The sequence below is a fragment of the Lampetra fluviatilis genome, chromosome 28 (genome assembly GCF_964198595.1).
Source record: "Lampetra fluviatilis chromosome 28, kcLamFluv1.1, whole genome shotgun sequence".
In the NCBI taxonomy this organism is placed as follows: Eukaryota; Metazoa; Chordata; class Hyperoartia; order Petromyzontiformes; family Petromyzontidae; genus Lampetra; species Lampetra fluviatilis.
Window position 1 is genome coordinate 7,900,891 of NC_136302.1, and position 25,086 is coordinate 7,925,976.

Here is a 25,086-nt window from a genome sequence, read left to right on the forward strand (position 1 = left end):
AGGCTGAGTCGACATAGGGGATGCCCAGGACCAGTTAAGATAGTCGTCATTGATTTTGGCTCTGAGCGGAAATCAAACTCGGGTCACCGGGAACACAGTTCAGTGTGCTCAGCACTACACTCCCACTCCAAATTGTTATTTATACATTCATATATATACACACACAAGGGATAATGCCATGGGGTGTTATGGTTAACACAGAGGTCGCCAGTTCAACTCCCCAGCACAGCAGTTGTAACAATGGGGATAGTTTGTTAATTCCTTCCACCTCTGTCCACCCCAGAGTATCAATGGATGCACCACTGTTCATGAATGGGCGGGTCGTGTGTGGTGGGGTGAAGCGTGGGTATTCTCACGTCTCTGAAGAGGAGCTGTCTTGACCTCCCTCTAGTGGAGGCCCTTCTGCCAGCAGTGATGCAGCCCAGCACTTGCAGGGCTGCGCCTTTCCCCACGCAAACAAGCCCACACCTCGCTTAATAAACGCGGTGGCGGTTAATAAAAAATAGTTGTTTAGAAAGCTGCCCCCCCCCCGTAGAGAGCGTTCAGGTCCATTTAAAAAAAGGCCATACATTTTACGTGACAGCCCATCGAGAATGCGACGCGAAATGATTTTGCGTACAGAGAGTTGATGGGAAAATAAACGGGCGAGAACGTACCGAGCGCGTTCCCTGTGTGGCCCTCGCAGGAACGCCTTCACGGCCGCCTTGCGCGCTGTGCGCACAAGCTGTCTCCCAGAAATTGACAGGTGCTGGAAATTCGCCGAACACGTCCTGGCGCTGGCGTTACTGTGACTGGCACGAGAGCGACGGACGATCCATGCGTGTGTGAATCGCGATTGCACGCGATCGCGTGCGTGAGTGTGCGCCTTTCTAAATGAAAGCTCGAACGCGCAACCTGGATCGTGGACCGGGGCAACGCTATTAACGGCGGGTTCGCTTGCTTGCCCCCTTCATTTTTCGCCATTTTTGGTTGGACGAATATCAAGTGCCCTGATGTGTGCTCGTGGTGTAATTGTTGTTGTGGACGCGGTTGTTGGTTAAGCTGTCGGTTAAAATATTCGTGTGTACAGAATATGCGATTTATGAATTGGGGCGTCAAGGTGGCCATCTTATCTCCCTCGCCTGGTATGTAGAATGTCGTGGGTAGGATCCCAACCCTGACACGCGCATATTTGGAGCTTGCATAATCTCCCCGTGGTCGCGATAATATTTCTCCCTCCACATTTTGAATCGCCATTGCATTTGGTGTATTTGGCTGCTGTAAATTTCCACATGATAAGCCACTTGGTTGAAGCTATCATTTGTGATGGCCAGGTTCCTACCAGTAAAAGAGCTACATGGCCCAGTGGGCCTTACTTGGTAAATAATAATTTAAAAATGTGATTTTGACTTAACTTTCATGACTGCGGGAATTCATATTCTATGGTTCTTTCGGTAAAGTCACGTAGATAGAAAAAATAATACCAATTAAATAATACTAAAAATAAAAACATTCTCCTGATGACGATTGCTTGTGTTGCGATCGAAACGTCGTGATATTTTTATTATTTTGTATTCACTTTATTTTTATTATTTAATTGCTATTATTTTTTCTATCTACGAGACTTTACCGAAAGAACCATTAGAATCGTTTTTTTAGGTTAAGCAGCCTTGGACGTGGCACAAATGAATCGTTTTGAAAACGACAGGGGCCCTTATTGCAGTGACGCATCGGCTAGGTTCACCTTACACAAATCCCCCAACCAGTTTTGTGGATCGATTTAACTCAACGCCCCTTCTTCAGGACGTGTCGATTTATACATATGTGTAAAAACAAGCTAAGATATTATACAACTTGGTCACACATAGTTCATGGAGAGAACTGCAATGATTGTCTGGAATAAAGTGGCGCGGAAATTGCGTTTTTCATGGTTTTACTCTTGTTACGGATCATCACAATAATAGCCAGAGCCGTCCTTGCAATGCCACCAGCCGTTGCACTGTTACGCTGCTGTAAAGCGCACGGCAAGCATGGCAACGCGTGGGGGAGAGCAACCGCATCGGCCACGGTGACCTCTTGATCTTGAAGGGCCAACGAAATAAGCTGGCAATTTCTCAAGTCAGTGAGTGGAAACTGGAAAGAAAGTTGGGCGGTCTCAATCTATTTTCTGGTGGCACAGGTGATGGCGTCTCGAGCAGTTATCTGCCTTCATTGCCGATTTTGATCAAGCGGCAGCAGCAGCCAGCTGTTTCTGCCGCCACCAATGTGTTGCAAGACAAATTCTTTTTTCATTAACGGCTTCTATCATTTTGAGGGATGATGCTGCTGCTGCTGTGGTCTAACGGTCAGCGCACTGGACTTGCAATCCAGAGGTGGCCTGTTCGATTCAACCTCTAGACGCGTCGGTTGAAATAATGGTTGCAAGTTTTTTTTTTAAATCCTCCATCCCCCTCCCCCCCGACCCCACCACCTCGGTCCACCCAGCAGTGTCAATGGATACTCCCCAGCTCTTCACGGTGTGGAAGAGGAAATCTAAATACCCTCCAGAGGGGGGGGCTATCTAGAGGTCCCTCTCTAGTGGAGAGGCCCGTTCCGCCAACAGTGGCGCGAGCAGGCAATTGCGGGGCTGCGCCGTTACCACCTTCATCACCGTGGCATTGCAGCAGAGTTGCGGCTCGCCCGAGTAGCTCCATAATGTTGACTAATCGTAGTAATCAATACACTGTACAGGTTCCCCTCGCTTTGTGCGTGTCAGGCTTGTGCGAATTTCGCGCTGTATATGCATGTGGTTAACTTATATTTTTAACCCTAAATTCACTCTATGTGGATTTTAATTCACTCCGATGCGGCTATGCGAACAGACTTGGGACAACATTGTGTACTCTGTGTGTGTGTGTGCGCGCTCTGTGTGTGGGTGTGCACTGTGTGTGCGCTGTGGGTGTGCACTGTGTGTGCGCTGTGTGTGTGTGTGTACTCAGCAGGCCGCCATCTCCTCGTGCAGTTTCGCCTTGTGCGCCATTTATTTATTTTTGCAACGCATCTACTACTGCTGCTACCACCGTGTAGAGTGAGAGAGGGGGGGGGGGACTGCAATTGCCTCGTTTGCCATCTAACGACGCTGTGTTTTGTCTTGCAGTGAACAAGCACCGGCCATGGCTGGAGGACGTCTACCATGGCGTGCTCAAGGAGACGGAGCAGATCGTCATGATGGAGCTGCCCCTCATCGCCCTCGACAAGGACGCTCCGCTGCCCTACGCCGGTGAGACCTCCAGCCCAGCACGAGATTGGGTGGGGGAGGGGGGGGGGCTGTGGTGGGGCTAGGGTGGTAGGGGGAAGGCCGGGGGGGGGGATGAATAAATCACAGGGGGCAAACAACACTGGAGAATCGATTCACAACCGAAGCTCTGTAATATCTGCTTCTGCGGGCCGCTCTACGAGAGATCTGATTGGCTGCTCGTTCTCGTGACGTTCTCTGCCGATGGCAAGATCTGGGGTGTGCGGGGGGGGTGCGGCGGGAATAACCTACAAGCGTCATTGGCTACCATGGGCCCCCGTTGAGTCGATGTTTGGTGACTTTCTCGTGGCACGCGAGCGATCTAATATTTCCCATGGCTTAAAGTATTTTCTGGCATCTGTTGTTGTAATAATAATTGCTACTCCCCCCCCCTCTTCTCTGGGAAAATTCACACAATGAGATGTTAATGCGGTGGCATTTGGGTGAGCTCATGTTTTGCATGAGGAAAAGTAAACAGTGAACAAATTAAGCCATATGGGGAGCGTCTCTCACACGTACAAGCCGTCGCTCGTTTAATTGCGATGTCTCGGTGGACGGCGTTCAAACCTTAACTCCCCTCACGACTCGATGCATCATCATAACTCACTTTCGCAAATCGATTTAAAGAGTCAATTGATTCATATGTTGCTCCCTTCACGGTGCTAAATTGGCATTCGTTGTCTGCTACATTTTTGTGCACACTGGAAATATTCACGTTCCTCGGAACATGAGAGCACACGCCGTCTTGCACACTTTCAGCCATCCGCGTGTTTTCTCGCTACGTGAATTGTCCAAATTCCAGATCGCGATTTGATTTGGGGAAAATCGGCCGTTGTTATTTGCTTCCTTTTACGGTACTTCCAGAATCTCCTAAGTGACCGCTCGGTTCATCTGAACCTGCTCGCAACGGCACAACCAATGTGCAGGAATTCAAAAGAATTCTCGCCCGTAGACCGCAAATCGGTGCAAGCATCGCGAGGTGCAAGAATCGGTTCTCGTCAATTAATTTATCGGCCGTCACACGCCCCCACACACACACACACTGGTCTTTGCTGTGCACCTAAATAAATCCATTCATTAGTCAACCACAGGCCTGGCTCAGGACCCTGTGCTCGATCAAAGCTTGCAAGCGATCGCTGCAATTCTCAGGATCCATAGGCATCACTTTCCGGCCTCTGTGTTTGTTCACGATTTGCCCTAACAATGTGAAGTGCAGAGGGCGGGGGGGGGGCAGTAACAACACAGTTAGAATCTTCTATTGCATGAGGAGTGGTTCCAGGACAAGTAAAGAAATGTGTTTTTCAATCTAGATTTAAGTGAAGTCACGTAGAAGGGAAGTAATAAAATAATAAAAATAAAAGTAATAAAATAATAAAAATAAAACATACGTTTTATTTTTATCATTTTATTACTTCCCTTCTACGTGACTTTACCGAAAGAACCAAGAAGATGAATCCCTGCAGTCACGAAAGCTTTAAATCGAAATTTAGATTTAAGTGGCTTCCTAATACTCGGAAGGAAGAGCGTTCCAGACGGCCGCAGAAGCGCATCTGAAAGCGCCACGATGCACTGACCGTCTTTGTTCGATGGCCAGCAGCCAAAAGCCGCTGCGAGGATGACCGGAGTTTGCCTGGTAGTTAATGTTCCTTGACGAGATCAGCAAAGCATTGTGGTTCTTTTGTGGCAAGCACTTTATACATACCACGTATGAAGCCACACGTTTTGCCAGCTGTGAACTAGGAGGATGGGGAAGAGAAAGAGGGGAAATAATATGAAAGGATACAACAAGAGGGAAAGGAAAATAGTAAAGGTGGATGTCAGGATGAGATCGCAGGATGGGGAGGGAGGTCGAATGTAGAGCGAATCATTGAAATGGGAACCAAGTCGCAAAGAATATATCTTTTTTTAATACATCAAATGTTGTTCCACTATGGCAAGCCCTTTCACAGCCGTATGTTTTACGAAGCAGTGCTCGGTTCTAAGGGGATTTGAGTGTCTTAGGATTAGTTGGAAATGCCCTCGGCTGTACAGTGTGTCCTGAAGATTAGGATTAGACCATGACAACACATATCTGGGTGGAGTATATTTCATTGTCGGTGAATACCCCGCTGTGCCGTAAGATTGATATTTATTAAAAAAAATAATCCGTTTTATAAGTAAGTCAAGTTAAAATATTGTTCGTAATTCTCACGAGATGCCCCCAATGATGGACATTTCTCTGATACGAGGGAGGTCTTGGTTTTTCAAGAAATTCGATGCGAATTTATCTCAGCATTCCCTGCCATGCCGATCTGTCTCATGATTTTATTTCTGTATTGTTACGCCTGTGGTCATCGTCATTTATTTCTTAAGTAGGCTAGCAATTAATGGAAAATATACGAAGCACACAGCATTTGCAGAGGAAATTCACATTGATTTGTGTCCGTATACAAGTGGCCAGAGATATACAATTTAATATTCAATATACGGTAGTTCTCTCCTTGAATCATTAACATTTCTAGCAATTGGAGTCTGAGGGGGCTGCAGGACATTCGGACACGACCCTGGCTGCACAATTTACAGCCAGAAGCATGTTTTCCTGCGTCATGTGTTACTGTTTATCTGGCTTCCAAACTGCAATCTCAATGTTCATTTTTACATTCACCTCATGCGGCACATAATCAAGCCTGTGTACATGTATATATGTCTGCGTGTTGAACTTCCTTCGCATCGTACCTAGCCAACCGTGCGAATCGGTGGTGCCCATCCGTGGTACGTATACATGTAGCCACAGGGACAGTTTTGTGTTCCGATTCCAAACCATTCTAAACGCATGGAGTGGCACTGAGGGGTGGGGGAGGGGGTGGCAGCACTTTCTTTAGCGCCAAGAGACAGGTAGAGACCTCGATATCTGAACTGGTCTTGTACCCCGACGCTTCAGCAACCCACGCTCACAGACGGCGTGATGAAGCATGGTCAAACAACTCCTGTAAACATCACAGCGTGGGGGAGGCCTTCATCCGGAAGCAGTTTGGCAAATGGCTGAATAATTTGCAAAGTGTTTACACCATTGGAACCTCATTTGCCAGTAAAAAATATGATAATTGTTTTTTTACCCTTCTATCTGGCAACAAAACTGACACCTTTTTTATTTTATAGTGCATCCATTATCAGAGTTATGTTTTTTGTTTGCATTATGACTGCAGGTATTGTGGTCTATGCAAACATGACTCCTTGTAAAAAAAGGTGTCCGTTTTGTTGCCAGATAGAAGGGTAAAAAAACCAATTATCAATTTGCAAAGTCATCTTCTTGGTTCTTTCGGTAAAGTCACGTAGAAGGGAAGTAATAAAATAATAAAAATAAAACATAATAAAACAATTCTCACGACGTTTCGGCCACAACGCAAGCAGCCATCCTCAGGCGAAGAATGAAACACCCCAAGCTTGGAGCGTATATTTAAGCTGGGTTAGAGGGGGGGGAGGTGGGAAGAAGAGCGGGGGGGGGGAACCCCCCCCGCCCACCTCCTACGCATTTTCCATATGCTGAATTCCTCTTGATATGCAAATTATTTTGTTTAGGCGCTCTTCTTCCCACCTCCCCCCCCTCTAACCCAGCTTAAATATACGCTCCAAGCTTGGGGTGTTTCATTCTTCGCCTGAGGATGGCTGCTTGCGTTGTGGCCGAAACGTCGTGAGAATTGTTTTATTATGTTTTATTTTTATTATTTTATTACTTCCCTTCTACGTGACTTTACCGAAAGAACCAAGAAGATGAATCCCTGCAGTCACGAAAGCTTTAAATCGAAATTTGCAAAGTGTTTTTATTTTTAAGCAACTGTCTTCCATGGGTCCAGCCAATGCCACAGACGGGTGTTGCAGTCACCCACCAGGTGCACTTTCTGCCTTGTCTGTTGTTATTGTTGCTGCTGCTGGGTGCAGTGCATCGCATCACACTGCTTTTTACCTCCTCCCCATTGCATAATCGGAAAACACGCTCGTAGCTGCGCGTGATTTGCATCTTAATGAGTGGGCTATGTGCATCTTGAATGTCCTGAAGTCTTTCTTGAGCCAATTTCTTGCGATACATTTACAATCTGTGGGATAATGCTTCCCCCCCCACCCCATCTAAAACTAATGTTTGAAGTTAGTTTTGCTGCACGATGCGTATAATACGTAAGCAGGGGTCTGGGGAAATCACTACAAGACAGCACAGTTACAACGTATCGCTCGCTCCTGCCACACGAACGGGGTTTCCAGCGCAAATGTTCCGACTCCTGGGAGTGGCGTCTGAAAGTGTAGACTTCGGACTCGGGTTATGCTCTTGGGTCTGTGACTTGAAAGGCGTCTCTCCTAATCTTGAAATAATCAGGCACATGTAAGAAAAAAATACTTTAAAATATTGTTGTCCTTGAAATATAATGTTAAGCGAGCCATAAGCACCCATCAATTGTCAATTATTTGGCAATGATTTGCAAAACCACCAAAGATAAAAAATGTTATGCGATTTCAAAATATTCGTTTGGGTTGATGGGATTAAAAAAAAATGCCTGGCGAGGAATCTGTCTAGACACATCCTGTTAGGCTTACACTTTTCAAAGTGATATTAAATTACTGAATTATAAGCAATTCAACAGATGGGTATTGCAGCAGTCACAGACTTGCCTGTACTCTGTGGGCCCTTGATTGGACCCACTCCCCATGTCTCACGGGCAAAGAGGACATGCATACACTTGCACCAATAAATGAGCCCGACTGTTATTACTTCTGAAAAGCATTCCCATGTAACATTGTTTTGCCAACCGCAAGACGTGCGTGCGATTATCACGGTTGGCTACGTGAAAGAAGTTCAACGTGCATACATTCACCCATTCACTGACCCACTCGCTGACCCAATCACCTCGGTTGGCTCCATACGATGTGAAAGAAGTTCAACATACATATGTACCCACTCGCTGACCGACTCACGGTTGCATATGTACGGTGCGAAAAGTTCAACATGTACATACACGCACGCACTCACTGACCCAGCCATGACGGTTGGCTATGTATGGTGTGAAAGAAGTTCAACAAACATATATGCATACATACGTGCTGGACCTGCGGACGTGTAACGCAATAACGTACGCGATGCTTAGCCTCAGCCAGACGATAGTTGTTTATTTTTGCGAGCGCAGTCGTAATGATGTTGTTAGGTAAAGCGGCGATGCGCGTTGAGCACAGTTAACGGTTGTAAGGCAGTCGGAGAACACATTAGCGTTATCTGCTGCTGTCGAGCGAGAATTTTATACACGCGGAGTTCATACACTTTGCCAAAAGATGGGCAGGAAATGCATTGCTTTGAAGGCGAAACTGCCATTTGACAGTACACAGTTTGTAGAAAATATATTATCCTGTCAAATGGCAGCTTTTCTTTTTAGGATGTAAAAAAAAACATTACCGCTCTGCAATTGTGGCATCCATTCTCATTTTAAAATCTTCGTTAGGTAACCATTTGGTTCAGAATGTATATAATACAGTTAATAACCAGCAAGGTGCTATTATTAGGACTTTCAATTTTCCCAGCCATCAGAGTAATCTGTGCAGTGCAGGCCGTGTGAAGATGAAAAATGCATTGGGGCATTTAATCACCGTCGCGTCATCCCTCCTCCAGAGCTTGCTGAATCTGACAACGCAGTGGTTAACGTAATGGGATTTAGAATATATTTTCCAAGCGGTTTCATTACCGGTTCTACATTTCATTCTTAAATTGGGAAAATCTCTTATTTCTGGTCGGGGCATCGTTCTGGGAGTCGTCGTCGGGGCCAGGACGGTTTATATTTGTAACGCGGTCGTTCGTGTGTGGCTCCATAAAACGTGCTGCGAAACAGCTGATGATTCGGCTGTGTTGGCACAAGAGGAAAATAAAGGCCTAATTTTAGTGGGTACAAGTATGGAAGCGGGGTCAAGACAGGTCAAAGCTGTATTTGCCTACATGACGATGGGTTCGACAGTCCTGAGTCGTTTCATAGCCTCCAACAAGAGGAGAGCAACCTCCACAGAAAGATAGTTTGAAAAAAATGAGTTCAACAGTCCCAAGTGTATTGGCAAGACAGAGGAGCTGGTTGTTGTTTTTATTAAATATTTTCAAGCCCAAATATGTAATTCGGATCATGGCCGGTATATTTTTGTGTTTGAGCCACTCGAGATACATCCTTTTCTCGCCATGGAAGTTGTCAGGACGCAAGTGTTCTGTCGGCTTTGCACCGCGGAAATTATATACAACAACATACAATGAATGCAGCTTTTACGATCATCCACACGTGAAGGGAAAAAAGATTCGAGTATAGAGAGAGAAGAGATAATCACAACGGTCCCAATTCTGTGCTCTGCTTACATCCCAATTGTCAGACATGTCATAACTTTTTTTCACGTTGCAGTATATTTATTTCTCAAACTGTCAGTGATGCAATTGCCAAACCGACTTCAACCCCCCCCCCCCGCCCCCCTAAAATCACCGCCGCCGTTAAGCTTTCTCATTACTGCACGTGGACATTTATTATATAAAAAAAACTCTTAGGCATGAACACCGATTTTAAGTGGCCACTTATGTACGCTCATTTACCATGAGCATTTACGGTGTTCTCAATTACACGTTGCATGATTAAGTCACCTGATCGCCCTCGGCGCAAGATCATCAGCACCACAATTGGGCACGATAAATCCACTGCTGGATGAAGGGCCTCCCCCACGTTCTTTGCCATCTCTCACGATGTAACAATCCGCCGAGCCAGCACCCGTGCGGTGGCTGATTTTTTTTCATCGCTCCATCTCCTCGGTGGTTCTTCCTTTTGGGTGCGTTCCATCTCTTGGCGGTGCAGCTTACCTTCATTTATTTACTCCAGCGGCTCATCTGCCTCCGTGTTCACGAATGCCAACCTGAGAACGCATTCTTAACCGCCGGGTCACTTTCCCCATTTTTATTTTTCTGGTCGAGGGAATTTGCACAGAATGGAGTTAAATTAATTATGTCTCTCTTTTCTTTTCGAGCTATTCCGTGATGGCCACTGGACATTCTGGGTGGTCCGACGAGACGATATATTAGCAGCTGTCTCGTGTGGCGTTTGAAAGGGGCTGGGTCCTGTCTTCAAAGAGGGGAGAGCTTTTGATAGAGAGACGAACACTTATTGGCAAATCCACATTGACGAAACAAGCCACAACGGTGAAAATGGACACGTTCCTTTAACGCACGCCAACCGACTGCATAATCAGAAGGCAGGAGTGGATTTTCGGAGTAAGTCAATTTAGCTATGCAGCTCTTTTCAAGGGGTGACCCCAGCCAGCAGATTAAAACCAATAATGAAATTAAGTAACGTTTGAATAACAAAATGTCCTCGGCGGCAATTATTCCACTGCTGGATGAAAGTCTCCCCAGGCCCCGTCACCATCTCGTCGGCCTGCGATGTAACAACCCACCGCGATTGCCTTCGTAGACTGCAGAAGCCCCGGACGATGCTTCGATGTTAAATTGCATGATTATCAGGTTGTGTGTGCCGTGTACAGGGTTGCCACCTCGGAGGCACTGCACAACATAAAACCGGGACGTATCATGGGAAGAAGTAGTACTGTAGAAGAATATCTCTGCAATACCAGAAGGGGGGACGGCTACCTATAATCATGCTCTTTGGTTCTTTCGGTAAAGTCACGTAGGTAGAAAATAAAATAAATCGCGACGTTTTGATCGCAACACAAGTGGCGGAAAAAATATAATCCAGCAGTGGAACTGCTGAACCTGCGAGAGAGCAGTTGCCTATAATCATGTCGTGTGTGCGATTGCCGTACACAACTGACCAAACTGAGACTTAATGTCCCGGGAAAAACGTACAGATTTCTAAGGACAGCTGCTGATCCAAGGGCAAAAAAAAACCCAGAACAGGTGGCTACTCTAGTCCCATGCCGTCAATCTTCTTGCCATGGCATGGTGGACCATACACCTTGGTGTCCCGCACAATAGCCACAACTGATAGCAGTGGCATCTGCTTCCAGTGGATAACCTAAGAGTAAAGATGATATCAAGGCCATACTCTTTGGTTCTTTCGGTAACGTCACGTAGGTTTAAAATAAATCTCGACGTTTCGGGCACAACACAAGCGTCCGTCATCAGGTGTGGGAGCCTTCTTGTCTCGCAGTCTGTTAAAAGCTCTAACAGATGTGTGGAAACCCTCCCCGTAGAGGCGGTTCAAGCTTGATTTGAAGCTTTCGTCACTGCAGGAATACATAGTTAGTTTTTTTCGGTAAAGTCACGTAGGTATTCAAATCAAGAATGATATCAAGGCTGAATGTACAGACTCATTGATTCACTTCAAGCACTTGACCAGTCGCCTCCTTTTCCCTCTTCTATTGCTACTACCATGGTTACTGTTCCGTGTGAACTTCGCTCATGGATTCTTAGCACCCAATTTTTATGACTGTCAACAAGATTGACTGTTTCGTCTCATCCACAGTGTTTAAACCAACTAACTGTGTTGAACCACCACAATTGTCTCCATGCATCTTCCCTCCCACTGCTAAATTTTGGAATTCCCTCTTCCTCGAATCGTTGAACTTCCCCCCCCCAGCCCTCACCATAAGGAAATATTGCTCCATTCAAGAAACACGTGACACTTTTTTACTACAAAATGAACAGCGCTGTCCGTTGCTGGCCGCTGGACATTTTCACACTTTTTGGCCTCCTGCGCTCAGCAATTATTTAAAAGTATAAATGATGCCGGGTCAAAGGTTGAACGAAGGTGATGTGTTGTAATCAATGAGCATTTAATTGTGGCCGAGCTGCACTGGAGAAAAACTAAAACTACTCAACGTTTTTCTTTATTTCACCAGGTAAGGCCCATTGAGCTTCAAAGCTCTTTTTTAAAAACGCGACCTTGTCACAAATGATAGCTCATTCAAGTGGCCTATCACGTGGAAATTTATATTGGCCAAATACTCTAAACGCGTGTTGATTATAAACACGGGGAGAGAGAGACACGCGCAAAATTCCAAATATAAAGCGGGTATCAGGTTTGGGATCAAACCCACGACCTCGCGCATACCAGGCGAGGTCGTTACCGACTCGCAACCGTGGCGAGGGGGCGGTCTCAAAGTATTGACCCAGGAGAGGACTCCCCGTCACGCGATGTAACGAGTCTGCGAAAATTACATGAAATGAATGGATTTGGGCCCACGTTTAGTGGCTCTGAGCGACCATATTGCATGCCGCAGATTGCAGTGTCAGTTCTCTCGTTTCTGTCTCTTGCTCGACCTCTCTCTCTCTCTGCCACATGCATTATGCATTTGTACTGGGCCACACATAGCTGATGAGATTAACCCGCAATCATTAACCGTGCCGACAGTGCAGCAAAGTTTTTTTTATTGCTCACAATGATTGCACAGACTCTGCTTAATTTGAACAGTCGTAAGTATCATTCGATATGCATCGCTCTGTATTTGTCGTATCTGTGTGCGGAAATTTCTGTTTATCAGTTTTGACGGCTTGGAAAACTGTCCAACTTCGTGATTCTCAATATTGTCTCTGTTATCACCACGGTTATTATTTTGAATAATATTTAATTCCCTTTTTATCTCATTTGATGGAATATATATATACACCTCGTGGGAGAAGTAAAATGGTTGAGAAGTGTATATTTAAAAAAAGGTGAGCAGCGGTGAACTGAGTTCATATTCTCAGTCATGGATAACATCCGTCGCAAGTCCTATCCCAACCAGTCCTGGGCCCGCATCGTTCACAAACTCGACTGACCAGTCTGGTGAAGTATGATCAAACAATCTGGCGTTGAAAATGTATGCATGGGCAGGCTTTAATCCGGCAGTCGATAGCCAAATGGCTATATTGTTCCTTTTTATAATAATGACATTATATTCATGGTTCTTTATATTATTTTCCTTCTACGTGACTTTACCGAAAGAACCTTGAATATGAATCCCCTGCAGTCACGAAAGCTTTAAATCGAAAAATAAAGACATTGTTACAAAAGATGTTTTCCGATATTTACTGTAAATTTTCTCCATACATTTGCCTATCAATGGCGCTACACTCACCCTGCCGCGTTTTCGTGAGGGGTGTATAAATAAAAATGAATTGCCGAATCGGTTCGCATCTTTATGCACCGAACCGTCATTACGAAAGACAGAATTGCGAATGCGCGCGTGACTACGTCGCATATCCGACCGCGACCGAGCCGTGCGACCGAGCGAGTGATTCCTGGCGCGCGTCTTTCTGGCGTCTGGAGCCTCACGTTGGCGCGCTGGCCTAAGCGGGAGACCCCACGTTGCCCCCGCAGCTTGCGCTCGTAAGTAGCTTAGCAGCGGAGATTCGCGAGTCCGCAGCCCGTGGATTAATGGAAATATAAATGTATATATGCGCTAGCAGTCAAGTATGTCCAAAGGCGGCTTTGGCGTTTCATTAACGCGGTCCAGTGGCGAGATTTTGAGTCATCGGGGGTCGGTCTCTTCGGTGTGCGATAAAGGACGTGGAGAGAGAAGGAGCTCCACTCCGTGGGTTGAAATTTGTTTTGGCTGCGAAAATACGATCGGCACGAGAGGAAATACGCTCGGCTTTTTCTTTATTTTTATCACCCCCCGCCTTAAGAAATTGAGAAATTGGGAATATTTTTGGCGGCCAATGAGCAGGCACCCTACCCCCCTTAACTTGTATTTAAGAACTTGTATCTTGACTTTACCGAAAGAACTAAGAGTATGAATCCTTGCAGTCACGAAAGCTTCAAATCTAGAATTGATACAGTAAATCTAGCTGTGACGGTCCCACCTGATGACGGAGACTTGTGTTGCCTCCGAAAAGTCGTGATTTATTATTTTATTTTATTTCTATTATTACTTTTATTATTTTTATTTTTTACCTACGTGACTTTACCAAAAAAAACCTAACAGTATGAATCCTTGCGGTCACGAAAGCTTCAAATCTAGAATCAGGCACCCAAAGTCACCTTCCGCGAGCGGGGCGCACTTTCTACACGCGTTTAACCGTCGCGTTCATCACGTCCACCGTGGTGGACCGTGATAATTATGCAGTTGGGGACCGCACGTGTGTGTCCCGTATGACATTATGGGAAACGTCTTCGGCACAGTTGAAGGCTTCTCAGACTCGTAAAGTCACCTTGCACCAACGATAAAAACTTTAAATGTTTTAACAATTTCTGCATGACCCACGTCAAGTTGCGTTTCCACTCATTTGAGTGTCGGGTGGTGCACGCATCCTGTTTGCAGCCCCGAGTCAATTGTGGACATTCCACATTCCTATGGCGGAGACGGCGGAGAGTTTTCTATGTGATGACCACTCCCGATGGCCACACCAAGTGGGGTACATATTTTATTGACCCTCGTGGAATAAAGGGCCCACTTCATCACGTTCTGATTGCGAGCAGCAACACCCATGCTCTAACGTAATTGTTCTGAACAATTAATGTATCCATCATTTCGGCTAGGATATAGTCTTTTAATTTTTTGTTTTAACACACACTAAAAAAATGCGAAAATCAGCACAGAGAGATACATGCTTTTAGAATTGCAATGAGAGACAGACAGAGCAACGCAAGGTATCGGTAACATACGCAGGCTACGTACATCATTCTTTCTAACTCTTCTGAAAAGTAATTGGCCTTGGATAGGACCCGTCTAGAGATGGAGTGGCAGCCGAGGAATGGAACGCATTGCAGAGGACATCCAGCAGAGAGATGGAGCGATGGCATCACCTCGTGTGTAGGTGCTAGGTGGATCATTGCATCGCAGGATCACGAGAGGTAGCTATAGCTTCATCCAGCAGCAGGATTAGATCATGATTGCTGGTGATGATGACGATGGTGGGAGCATCAGACTCCTATTTCATGAAATCGGGAGTTCAAATCTTGGTCAAAGTTGACCTGTGAGGCCAATAAAATGAGCACCATCTGGCGAGCACCATTTGTTAGGTGGCTAAAAGTGGTTGACCTCTTGACAAACTGGGCACTGCAGTAGAATCATGGGTTGAACAAGACATTGATTAATTGATTAATGTAAATGTTTTAGCTCACGGTAAATAGATTGAATTGGGTGTGTAATATGCATTTTTTATAATTATCTGTTGAATGTCATGGGTTTACGTCACCCCTGCATTCTCCAGATGCTCTCCAATCGAATGAAATGTTTTTTTTTTAATTTAGCTTGCTCAAGCCGCTGTTGGCAGAAGATCCCTTCTCGATAGGAATCTCTAGACAGCCCTTCTTTCGAGGGCATTTGTCCTTCCTTCCACTGTGGCCAAATGTCTTTAAAAGGCATAGGAGTTACTCTTTAGTTCTTTCGGTAAAGTCTCGTAGGAAGAAATTAAATCAATTTAATTTACTTTTACTACGTGACTTTACCGAAAGAACCAATTTTAATTCCTGCAGTCACGAAATCTTCAAATCAGGCAAAGGAGTACCCATATTTTATCCCACCTCATGGGACCTGGCAATCGACCGGCTGTGGCATACCCAATTATGCTGCTGGGTGGACAGTGGTGGCGGTGGGATTTTATAAAAATTTCTCCGTAGCTTCAACTGCCATGCCAAGAGATGGAGTCGAACTGAGGGCCTCGAGATGGCGAGTCCAGTGTGATGACCATTCCACCCTGGGGAGCGGCTCTCCTCCTCCAAATGTAAAATTTCCACCAGTGGCCTAGGACCGCCAACGAATGAAAAGCGTGACCCCCACTGGTCATCAGGGCGCAGAGATAATTACACTTTGGTTTCACGTCACTTTTAAGTCAAATTATGTGGTTTTTTTTGTTGCGATCACGGAGCCCCCCTTGAGGCTTTTCAGTGAAGCGCGTTCAACCTTGCCACATCTCGTCCCCGGTGAGGATAAGGGGGGGCATGGAGAGCTGCGGACGTCCCACCGAACAAATGGAACGACGGCAACACATCGGCTGTGTTGGTGAACGGCAGGCGAGATGATGACCGTCGATCTGGTTTTCATTCCACGAATCATGTGTCCCTCCCCCCCCCCCCCCCCAAAAACAAAAGAAATTGGCGATGTGTCACAAACAGCTTGCGAGCGTTCGGCACACTTCATTGAACTCGCGTGGCTTCAGACCTCAGATGGTCTCCGGATTCTCCCTTTCGCTGGGCACCAATAAACGCGCGCCTCCCTTTTAGTGTGATATTTCAAGATGGCTTCTCGCGGCGCAGAAGCAGTTTCACGATATTGATTCGCCGTGATTTCGCGCGCACGTCTGAAATTATTACATCGAGAGAGGGTTTTTGTTCACCCCCACCACCCCTCCCCTCCCCCAATTGCTTTTATTTTCATTGCTTTGTCCGTACCTGCTGGGCAATTCAAATTTGACAGGGAAATCTCAATTTATGTCAGCGATCTCTCTCCCAGTACACACACACGTCCCGTTTTTTTTTTCTTCTCAGGCTCCGAAAGGTTAATGTGTTTTTTTTCTTCTTAAGGCGTTATTCCAAATGAGGTTTGTTGTCATTCCTCACTCTCGGAGGATTTCGCTTCCAGAGAATTGGAGACTTCACACATCTGTGCTCGGGTTGTATGCGTGGGCGATTGTGTGTGTGTGGAGCGGGAATGTGTGTATGTATGTTGATCTTTAACATCGTGCGTAGGCAACCGTGCTAATCGGAGGTGCGGGAGAAGAACAACAAAGTAAACACAAAAAGCAGCTCAAAAGAAATGCGTTTTCAATCGAGATTTGAAAAGTGCACAGCTCCCCAGTGGCTTCCTGATATCGGAAGGAAGAGCATTCCAGACGGCCCCAGAAGCGCATCTGAAAGCGCACGATACCATCTTTGTATGATGCCTATCCAAAAGCCACTCTGACGATGACCGGAGTATGCGTGATAGTTTATGCTCCTTAACGAATTTAACGCTACGAACCCAGTGACTCGCATTCGATTGTCTCTCAACAGCCAACACATGGGACGAATATCTGAACCGGTCCTGGGCCCTCTCCTAGGTCAACTCAGTCTTAAACTGGTACCTCGTACTCGGGAGTTAAAGGCGGCTTGGTGTGGTACTGGCCACCCACCCCCTCGTGTGCAGTGCCAGCCTTCGTAGGAGGTCGCTAGCAGCATTTGTTCCAATTGTCTGTTGAGACTATATGTGAGATATTTGTCTCTTATAGATAATAGATATCACAAGTTGCCACAGAAGCTATTAAACGTCTGTCACATTTCTGACTTGAGCTGCGCCATTGTAAAATAAGGTACCAGAGATATGAGAGGGCTCTCATTCTTTCTGCTTCTATTGTTCCGGATGGGTCAAAAAATGTCAGGAGAGAAAACACAATCCATAGTCCTGATTTGAACGAATTAAATATTTGCAGAACAGCTGCAGTGCTCAGCACTTGGCAGGGAAAGCAGTAATGAGTGGATTAAATTAGCGGTCATCTTGGCCAATCCATGTGGATTTTCCCGCTCGGGCGAGCGTCGCACCGGAGCTTGTCCTCCCGTTTACAGCCCTGGGCCACCGGTGGACATTCCACGTTGCTCTGGTGAGCGGGCGAAACTATTCCCATAGGACGGGGGGGGGGGGCTCAGCAACCCGCGGCTCCAGAGTCGCACGCGGCGCTCCTAAGGGCCCAAGGCTTTGCGTGACATTATTTATTAAGGTGCCACCGTGTCTCGCATGCATTGTGGCTCGTAGGACAACCTGCTGTTGGCTTCCCCAAACAAAATTGGTACTTAATTCTAGATTTGACGCTTTCGTGACTGCAAGGATTCATATTCTTAGGTTTTTTCGCTAAAGTCACGTAGGCAAAAAAAATTATAATTAATAAAAGTAAAATAAAAAATAAAAATCACGACGTTTCGGAGGCAACACAAGCTTCTGTCTTCATGTGGAACCGTCACAGCACGATAGCTGTATCAAGTGAGAGAAATTCCAAGAAAACAGTCCTTGTATATATACTGGTTGAGGGTGGGAGGAGCCAAGGTAGGCCCTGAATATTATTTTTGTGAGGTTCGGTGCGGCTGAAGCACGCTGTTAGGAATGGGCCTTTGTTGTGTAAACTGGGTGCGGATGATGTAGAGGTGCGTGTAAAAGGGACTGAGCCTTTTTGTTATGTAGAGGTGGTGCGGCTGAAAGTGGTACTTATTTAATCGACCCCCACCCCCAGAGAGATGATGGCCTGGGTCGACGACCAATCGGGATTTGAGCTCCGCAGTCCTTGTGACTGCGAGCCTCTCGCTCGACCGCTGAAATACCTCGGTGCACGATGGTAAAAGTTAGGGCTTTGTGATGATCATAATAATACCTCATGGGACCTTCCTTGCCAGTCTCAGAGCATGTTTGTTTGCATGTTCACCACAAGCATATGTGAATAATGCAAACATGATTCCTTGCAAAAGGTTTCAGTTTGGTGTTTTACCATCTTGACACCTGCTTTATTGCTAGAAAGGGTGAAACCTATTATATAATAATAATACCGTCAAGCCTGAACCGTTACGGCTCGTCACACATTCAGCACTTGGTTGTAGCAGAAATAATTATTCTTAGCCGGTATGGAATTCAAACCAATGTGCATATAATGACAACGGTGATGTACCGTCTTGTCGAGGTGGATTCAATCGCACTACCTCCCCCCCCCCCTTACGACACTCGCCAGAATTTTAATGAATTATTACAATCCAGGCTTGTGAAATTGTAAATTTTCAACATTGTGGCGAACACATATCGGTCTCTAGTGGCTGTGTGGTTCATAAGAACCCATAGCGTAGAACCTATGCCAATGTAAGAGGATCTGTCTTCCTAGTGCAATTGTGGGTGCCTGTTTCGTGAGATTGGGAATCTATATTCGTGGATAAATCGATGCATCACGACAGCCCTGGTGCGGAGTGCACCGTGCCACAATCCTATATATCTGTGGCATCTGGTGGCTGCGTCCCGATGTGATTCGTGTTCGTGGTGAGGCTTAACTTCAGCTCGGTCTGACCCACAGAATATTTCCACATCTTGCACACCGCATCCAGTATCCATCTCGCTACGACCGACTTCCCATCGTGTGCCAAAAGTGACCCGGAAATATATTCAGTGGAATATAAAGCCCTGACCCATGGTGGGCTTATTTAAAATATGTAGATAAAAACAATGTTTATGCAGTGCTTTGTACTACATCTATACCATTGCTTTAATATAATTGGTTTTGCCTCATTAAACCGATTTACATGAGATAATTTCAGTTGAATCACCAAAATAAACACGCCATTTTAACTTGTGTGTGGATTTAAACGGACATAATTGCAGTAATTTTTATTTGTGTCTACATTAATTACGAGCCTTGGAAAAAAGAAATCTGCGGCCAGGAAATCGCGCATCCTGCTGCATTTAAGTGGCGACGAGTGCTTCGGAATTTGAATCCGATTGGATTCCTTGCGAATCACTTATTCGGGTGCCCATGGTTTCCACCTTTTTAAAAGGAGTGTGCGATGGGTGCTGTTTTTCTTACTCTGTGGACCAGAGGTCACTTAAAGGGATCTCGGAGGCTAGGGGTGAAACCTTTCCTGGTTTGCTCCAAGGACTCGCGCCCTAAATTTCGATTTAAAGCTTTCGTGACTGCAGGGATTCATCTTCTTGGTTCTTTCGGTAAAGTCACGTAGAAGGGACTTTACCGAAAGAACCAAGAAGACGCGCGCCCTCTTTTGGGGGTAGCAGCTATCCTGGGAAATCTGTACATTTAGACCCGGGACATGCACTCCTGGTTTTGCCAGTTGCATAATAACACACCACTTTAGAGGGATGCATTTCAGAATCAGAATCTTTACTCAGGCTGGAGGAATCCAATGAGCTATGAAGCTCTATTTCACAGATGTCCAGTAGGACATTTACACGCAGATCTCCCGACTTGTGCTATCGTTCCCACGATATGCTGTGGTTTACTTGCTGGCAGCCCTACTCCGATGTAGTTCTGCCACATCCAGATGTAGTTGTTCGGCAGGCCGTACTCTAAACACCAACCCTGCGGTGGATTTCCAAATGGGTGCTTCGTCTCGTTACTGGACCGCAAGCAGATTACAGTCGGGATAAAAGTGGGTGGATATGACAATCGAAAATTGTATATATTTTTTTACCCTTTACCATTCCGAGACGTCTTACAAGTTGGTGGGTGGATCCTGTTAACTGCTGAATCTCGGAACACGCAAGCGGTTCAGCATACATTCTGCTCACCGCAGAGAACTGTAGCGACACGACCACACTCTACGATACCCTGCGTCAAACTGTGCCGCACGTCCTCCCGCATAACCTTGTGGGAGCCTCGGTACCCATACGGTTATTTAATTGAAATGTTCTTCCAGTTCCTGATGTACACGTATGTACACATACGTCATCGGAACAGAATCCGAAGAAAAACCGACGACTTACACGCACGTCATCGGAATGGGAAAGTGTTAAGAAATTTATAAATAAAAAAATTAAACAGCACGTGGCGTGCAAAAAAACAAGTACAGAAAAACGTGGAGAGTAGAGATGGAGAAAGTAGGTGTGTGCGATGGGGCGAGCGTAGAAGGGGAGTGAGTGTGGGGGCAGGGATGTGAAAGAGATACGAGCCAGAGAAGGGGGCAGTTTCGGTTTACTGAGAAAGCTAAAAGGGCTTTGGATGACATGCTAGAATGGCTACGCTGAATGCACACCAATGATCACAGCTCCACAAGCCTAATGCTTGGTGCTTTTTACCCCTGATGGCTTGCCTGACGAAAGCCCTGCCCAGCCAATAAAGGTTGTGTTGTATGACCGCCTGGCCCTCTCCTCCGCCTCGGCTCACCATCTCAACACTGCATGGCCCCCTTTCCCTCCTCCTGTTTGATTAATCTATTTTGAAGGAGTCTCGTACGAGACGACAGATAACAATAGTAATCGTCTCCTATATTTTGGTTCATCTACAAAAGCCTCATTGAGCATCAACGAGTCTTTTTTTTTGTGTCTGTGCGTGTTCACGAGAGTCATTGCTTGGGATGTTTGCCCGATTCCCCACGGAGTGTTTCACTCTGGTGAGAGGACACCCGAGTAAGTGGAGAAATGCCGTGGATGTGAAGGAATAATGCAAAGAATAATTGGTGTGTGGATAGGTTACCGAGGTATTTTGCCGCACTGCAATCTATTGACGTCCTCTCTTAGCCTTAGGAGGCTTTGGTGTCTCATGCGCATGATGACATCAGCGAGATTTACCAACCTTGCCTCCAAAGCTCAGGATCATAGGGTTTGATCTCACGTTTTTTTGCTTTGCAGTGGTGGGAATGTGCTAAGGTCAAACGTTAATGGCCATAACATCCACGGTTGTGGGCCACAAGCCTTGTAAAATGTGCCTCGCATGTGGCATCGTGAAACCCTGCCACTCTGATCAGGATGCACGGCAGCCGAGAGAGGCACGCTGTTGGCGCAGTTGTTACACGTAAATAACGCCCTTGCTCAGTGGAATTATTCATTAATTGCATTGAGATGCACGCGCACAACCTTACTTGCGCCCTCTGAAATTAAGGCGGCCATAATTGTGCGGCCATAATTGTGCGTTCCAGATCAGCGGTTATTGAAACTCCTGGTCTTTAGGCCACAACGCCATCAAGCTCTCCAGTTCCAGTAAATTTGCCATTCCCATGCAAATGAGATTATGTACATTACGTGTGTCTGGCTGATTGGTGTACATGCGATGCTTGACCCGGTTCGTGATAACCAAAAAACTGGAATGGCCTCGGACAGCCATTTGCGGCAGATAATATAAATCTCTCTCGCAGCTCGAATACTTTTATCATAAGGCGAGCGTGCAGCCCTGAAAATACTTGGTCATGCCGTCATGACATGGGAGCTTCCCCTGTTTTTGGCCTAATATTTCACAACAATCTGGAACGTCTTGGAAGAGGTGGGAACACCCACACTTTACTCCACCGCACGCTCTCTGTCAATCGACTTAACTGCGGCACAGCCGTTTATCCCCCGCTGGACAATCATATCGTCGGGGCTTAATTTTGGGGCGGGTTTGTGTCTGGATCGGCGGCGCAGAAATTATTTCTGCATCCGGCACACCGCGTCCAGTATATACCTATCGCTCTGGCTGTATGGCTATTTAGTGACGGGGGGGGGGGCAGCTTACTCCATTCTACCAGCGAACCGGGAAAAAATAGTTTGCGAGATATTTAAGCCTTGCAGGTACGGTTGTTATAGGGGTGCCCAGATATAATGAGATATTTATTTTTTAAAAGGCCATTTTAGGCAGCTTCACAATCACCGGGCGGAGGAGCCCGTTGTTCGCTTAAACCAGCGGTCGGGAACCTTTTTGACTGGGAGAGCCATAAAAGCCAAATATTTCTAAATATATTTCATTGAGAGCCATATAGTATTTTTAACGTATAATAAATTAAATATGTCTTACTTTTAATGCGACTTCTGGTCACGGGACCCGTGACCCGAGAAATTTTATCTTCAAAACTAATTTCTGTTTACTTTAAAATGACACAGTATTATTAAGCAATATCACAAGTATTTTAAAATCAGTTCCAAACTGATTTTATTTTTATTTTTTTATTATAATTTTTTTCAACTCAAAATTGTCTGGGAAGCCATTTGCCGTCACCGGAAGAGCCATATATGGCTCGCGAGCCATAGGTTCCCGACCGCTGGCTTAAGCGATGGGCGCATGCAATCTCACGTCTTCATCTTGGGAGCATCTGTTTGGAAGCGACCGGTGGCGTCGTTGCGTTTTAATTAAAAACGCAACGCTGCAGCCACAGTTGCTGGGGGCAATGTAAATAAGTGCTGGCTGTGAGAAGCCACCGCCTGCATTTGTAAACCTAATTCTCAATTGATCCGTTTAAGCCATTTTATTATATATATAGTTCGTGTTTTTGGTGTCCTGTACAGTGCACGACGAAACCAAGCTGCAGACATCGGCATTTTTTTTATTTAAGAAGCTGTTAGAACCTGATGAGCCATGAATCTTCTTTTTTTTTACAGCTGTCGAGCCCCAGATGCCTCGCAATAATGGAAACTCGCTAAGCTACTAGGATATCATGAGCAATTATGTGTACACTCAAACGAAACGACATAATCTCCAAGCTCTCTAAATATGATAGAGACCGAAATAACATTGTGACTTGGGCTGCCATTTTTCAATTTTTCAAAAGAACTCGACACACTCATCCAACAACGCGGTCTTAAAATAACAAGTGTATATTGATCATCGTCAACGTTTGGCCAAGCATCTTTTTCCCTCCGGTTTTCAATTAGCTCTGGGTTTTCGCTGACTTTGCGGACGAGAAAATATAAAGCACCCTGCGGAAATGAGATACTTTATGCCCTCATCAAGCTTTAATTGGTGCGTACGTCAAGCCGTGGAAGGTAGCGTCGATGATTCACGGTATCCTCGGTGTGTAACGGCGCAGTGGAACATCGATTTATCTCTGCCCACATTGCACCGTGGGGGTGGAGCGGTGGTGCAGCGGTTTGGCGCACCTCGCTGTGAATCCAGCGACGAGAGTTTGAATCCGAGCCGTGGCTAAACGACAGTGGCGAGTGATATTCTAACCAACGTTGCGCTAACTCGAGCGGCGAAGTATGGTCTAACTATTCTAGATTTGAAGCTTTCGTGACTGCAATGCATTCATATTCTTAGGTTTTTTTCGGTAAAGTCACGTAGGTAAAAAAAATGAAATTAATGAAAGTAAATTTTTTATAAAAAAAAAACCATTTAATTAAAAAGAAAAAAATATATTTTATTATATTATTTTATTTTTATTTTACTTTTATTAATTAAAAAAATTTTCCTACGTGACTTTACCTGAAAAAACCTAAAAATATATGGTCTAACAACCCCCGCAACTGACACCGGACGGGGAAAATTTTAACCAGCATTGGACTGACACAGACCTGACAATTAATTTATTAATATTATTATTGTAATGCTCTTAAGCAACAATTGCAATGTCAGGTGGCTTTTAGTTTTGTTTTTGTGTCTGTGCAATTAAAATATATTGAACAAAGTAATGAACGTGTGCTCATTGTGAACGGCAGTACAAATGGGTGCAACCACAGACGGTCGATTGGCGGGTTGGGTTTGGTGGAGTCGAGCGTCGATATTTCCACCGGTCCCGAGACATTCAGCCAGTGTGGAAGACTTAGGAGTCAAAATACCCTTGTTTTTTTGGAAGCGATTGTGTGTTTTTTTTTTATTGTTGTCGTGGTTCAAGATCCGAGGGTACAGATCAACAGACCTTCTTAAAGGTGGGGGCTTCTCTAAAGCTCCATCCATCGGAGGCCTTTTTGCCAGCGGCAGCGCGCGTAAGTAATTGCAGGTCTTGCACATTTACCGGGGTTGAAGGTTGTCTATGGTGTGGACCAATCGGTTTCAAAGACAAGACAATGCATATGGTATCGATCGCAACACAAGCAACCGTCATCAGGTGAGAAACACAGCAGACAACTGCTGTGTTTCTCACCTGATGACGGTTGCTTGTGTTGCGATCGAAACATCGTGATCTATTACTTTTCTATCTACGTGACTTTACCGAAAGAACCAAAGAGTATGGGTTCCTGCAGTCACGAAAGCTTCAAATCAAGGTTATCACAGCATGTTTTTGTTTGCATATCCACAACAAGTCCTGTGTGTGGTTAATGCAGACATGAGTCCATGCAAAAGGTTTCTATTGGGTTTTTGAACATCTTAACACCTGTTTTTATTGCCAGTAAGGGTGCAGCCTATTCTTATTTTTTCATACTTTGATACTGGCAAAAAAAGGTCCCATTTTTTGTTTGAGTTTTTTTTAAAGGCGTGCTTCATTGTTTAAAACTAGGCCGGCCGACCAATCCACGAGCCCCTCCTCAATGTGTCGGGTGGGTTTTTGTGC

General features: G+C 45.6%; 1 protein-coding gene across 1 annotated transcript in view; it reads left to right on the top strand.

Moving 5' to 3' along the window:
- Positions 1–25,086, top strand: part of LOC144942738 (calsyntenin-1-like) — a 149,577-nt gene that overhangs the window by 42,062 nt on the left and 82,429 nt on the right. The window contains exon 2 of the mRNA XM_078869611.1: positions 3,116–3,238. Within this exon, the coding sequence (XP_078725737.1) occupies positions 3,116–3,238 (123 nt within the window). The remainder of the gene's footprint in view (positions 1–3,115; positions 3,239–25,086) is intronic.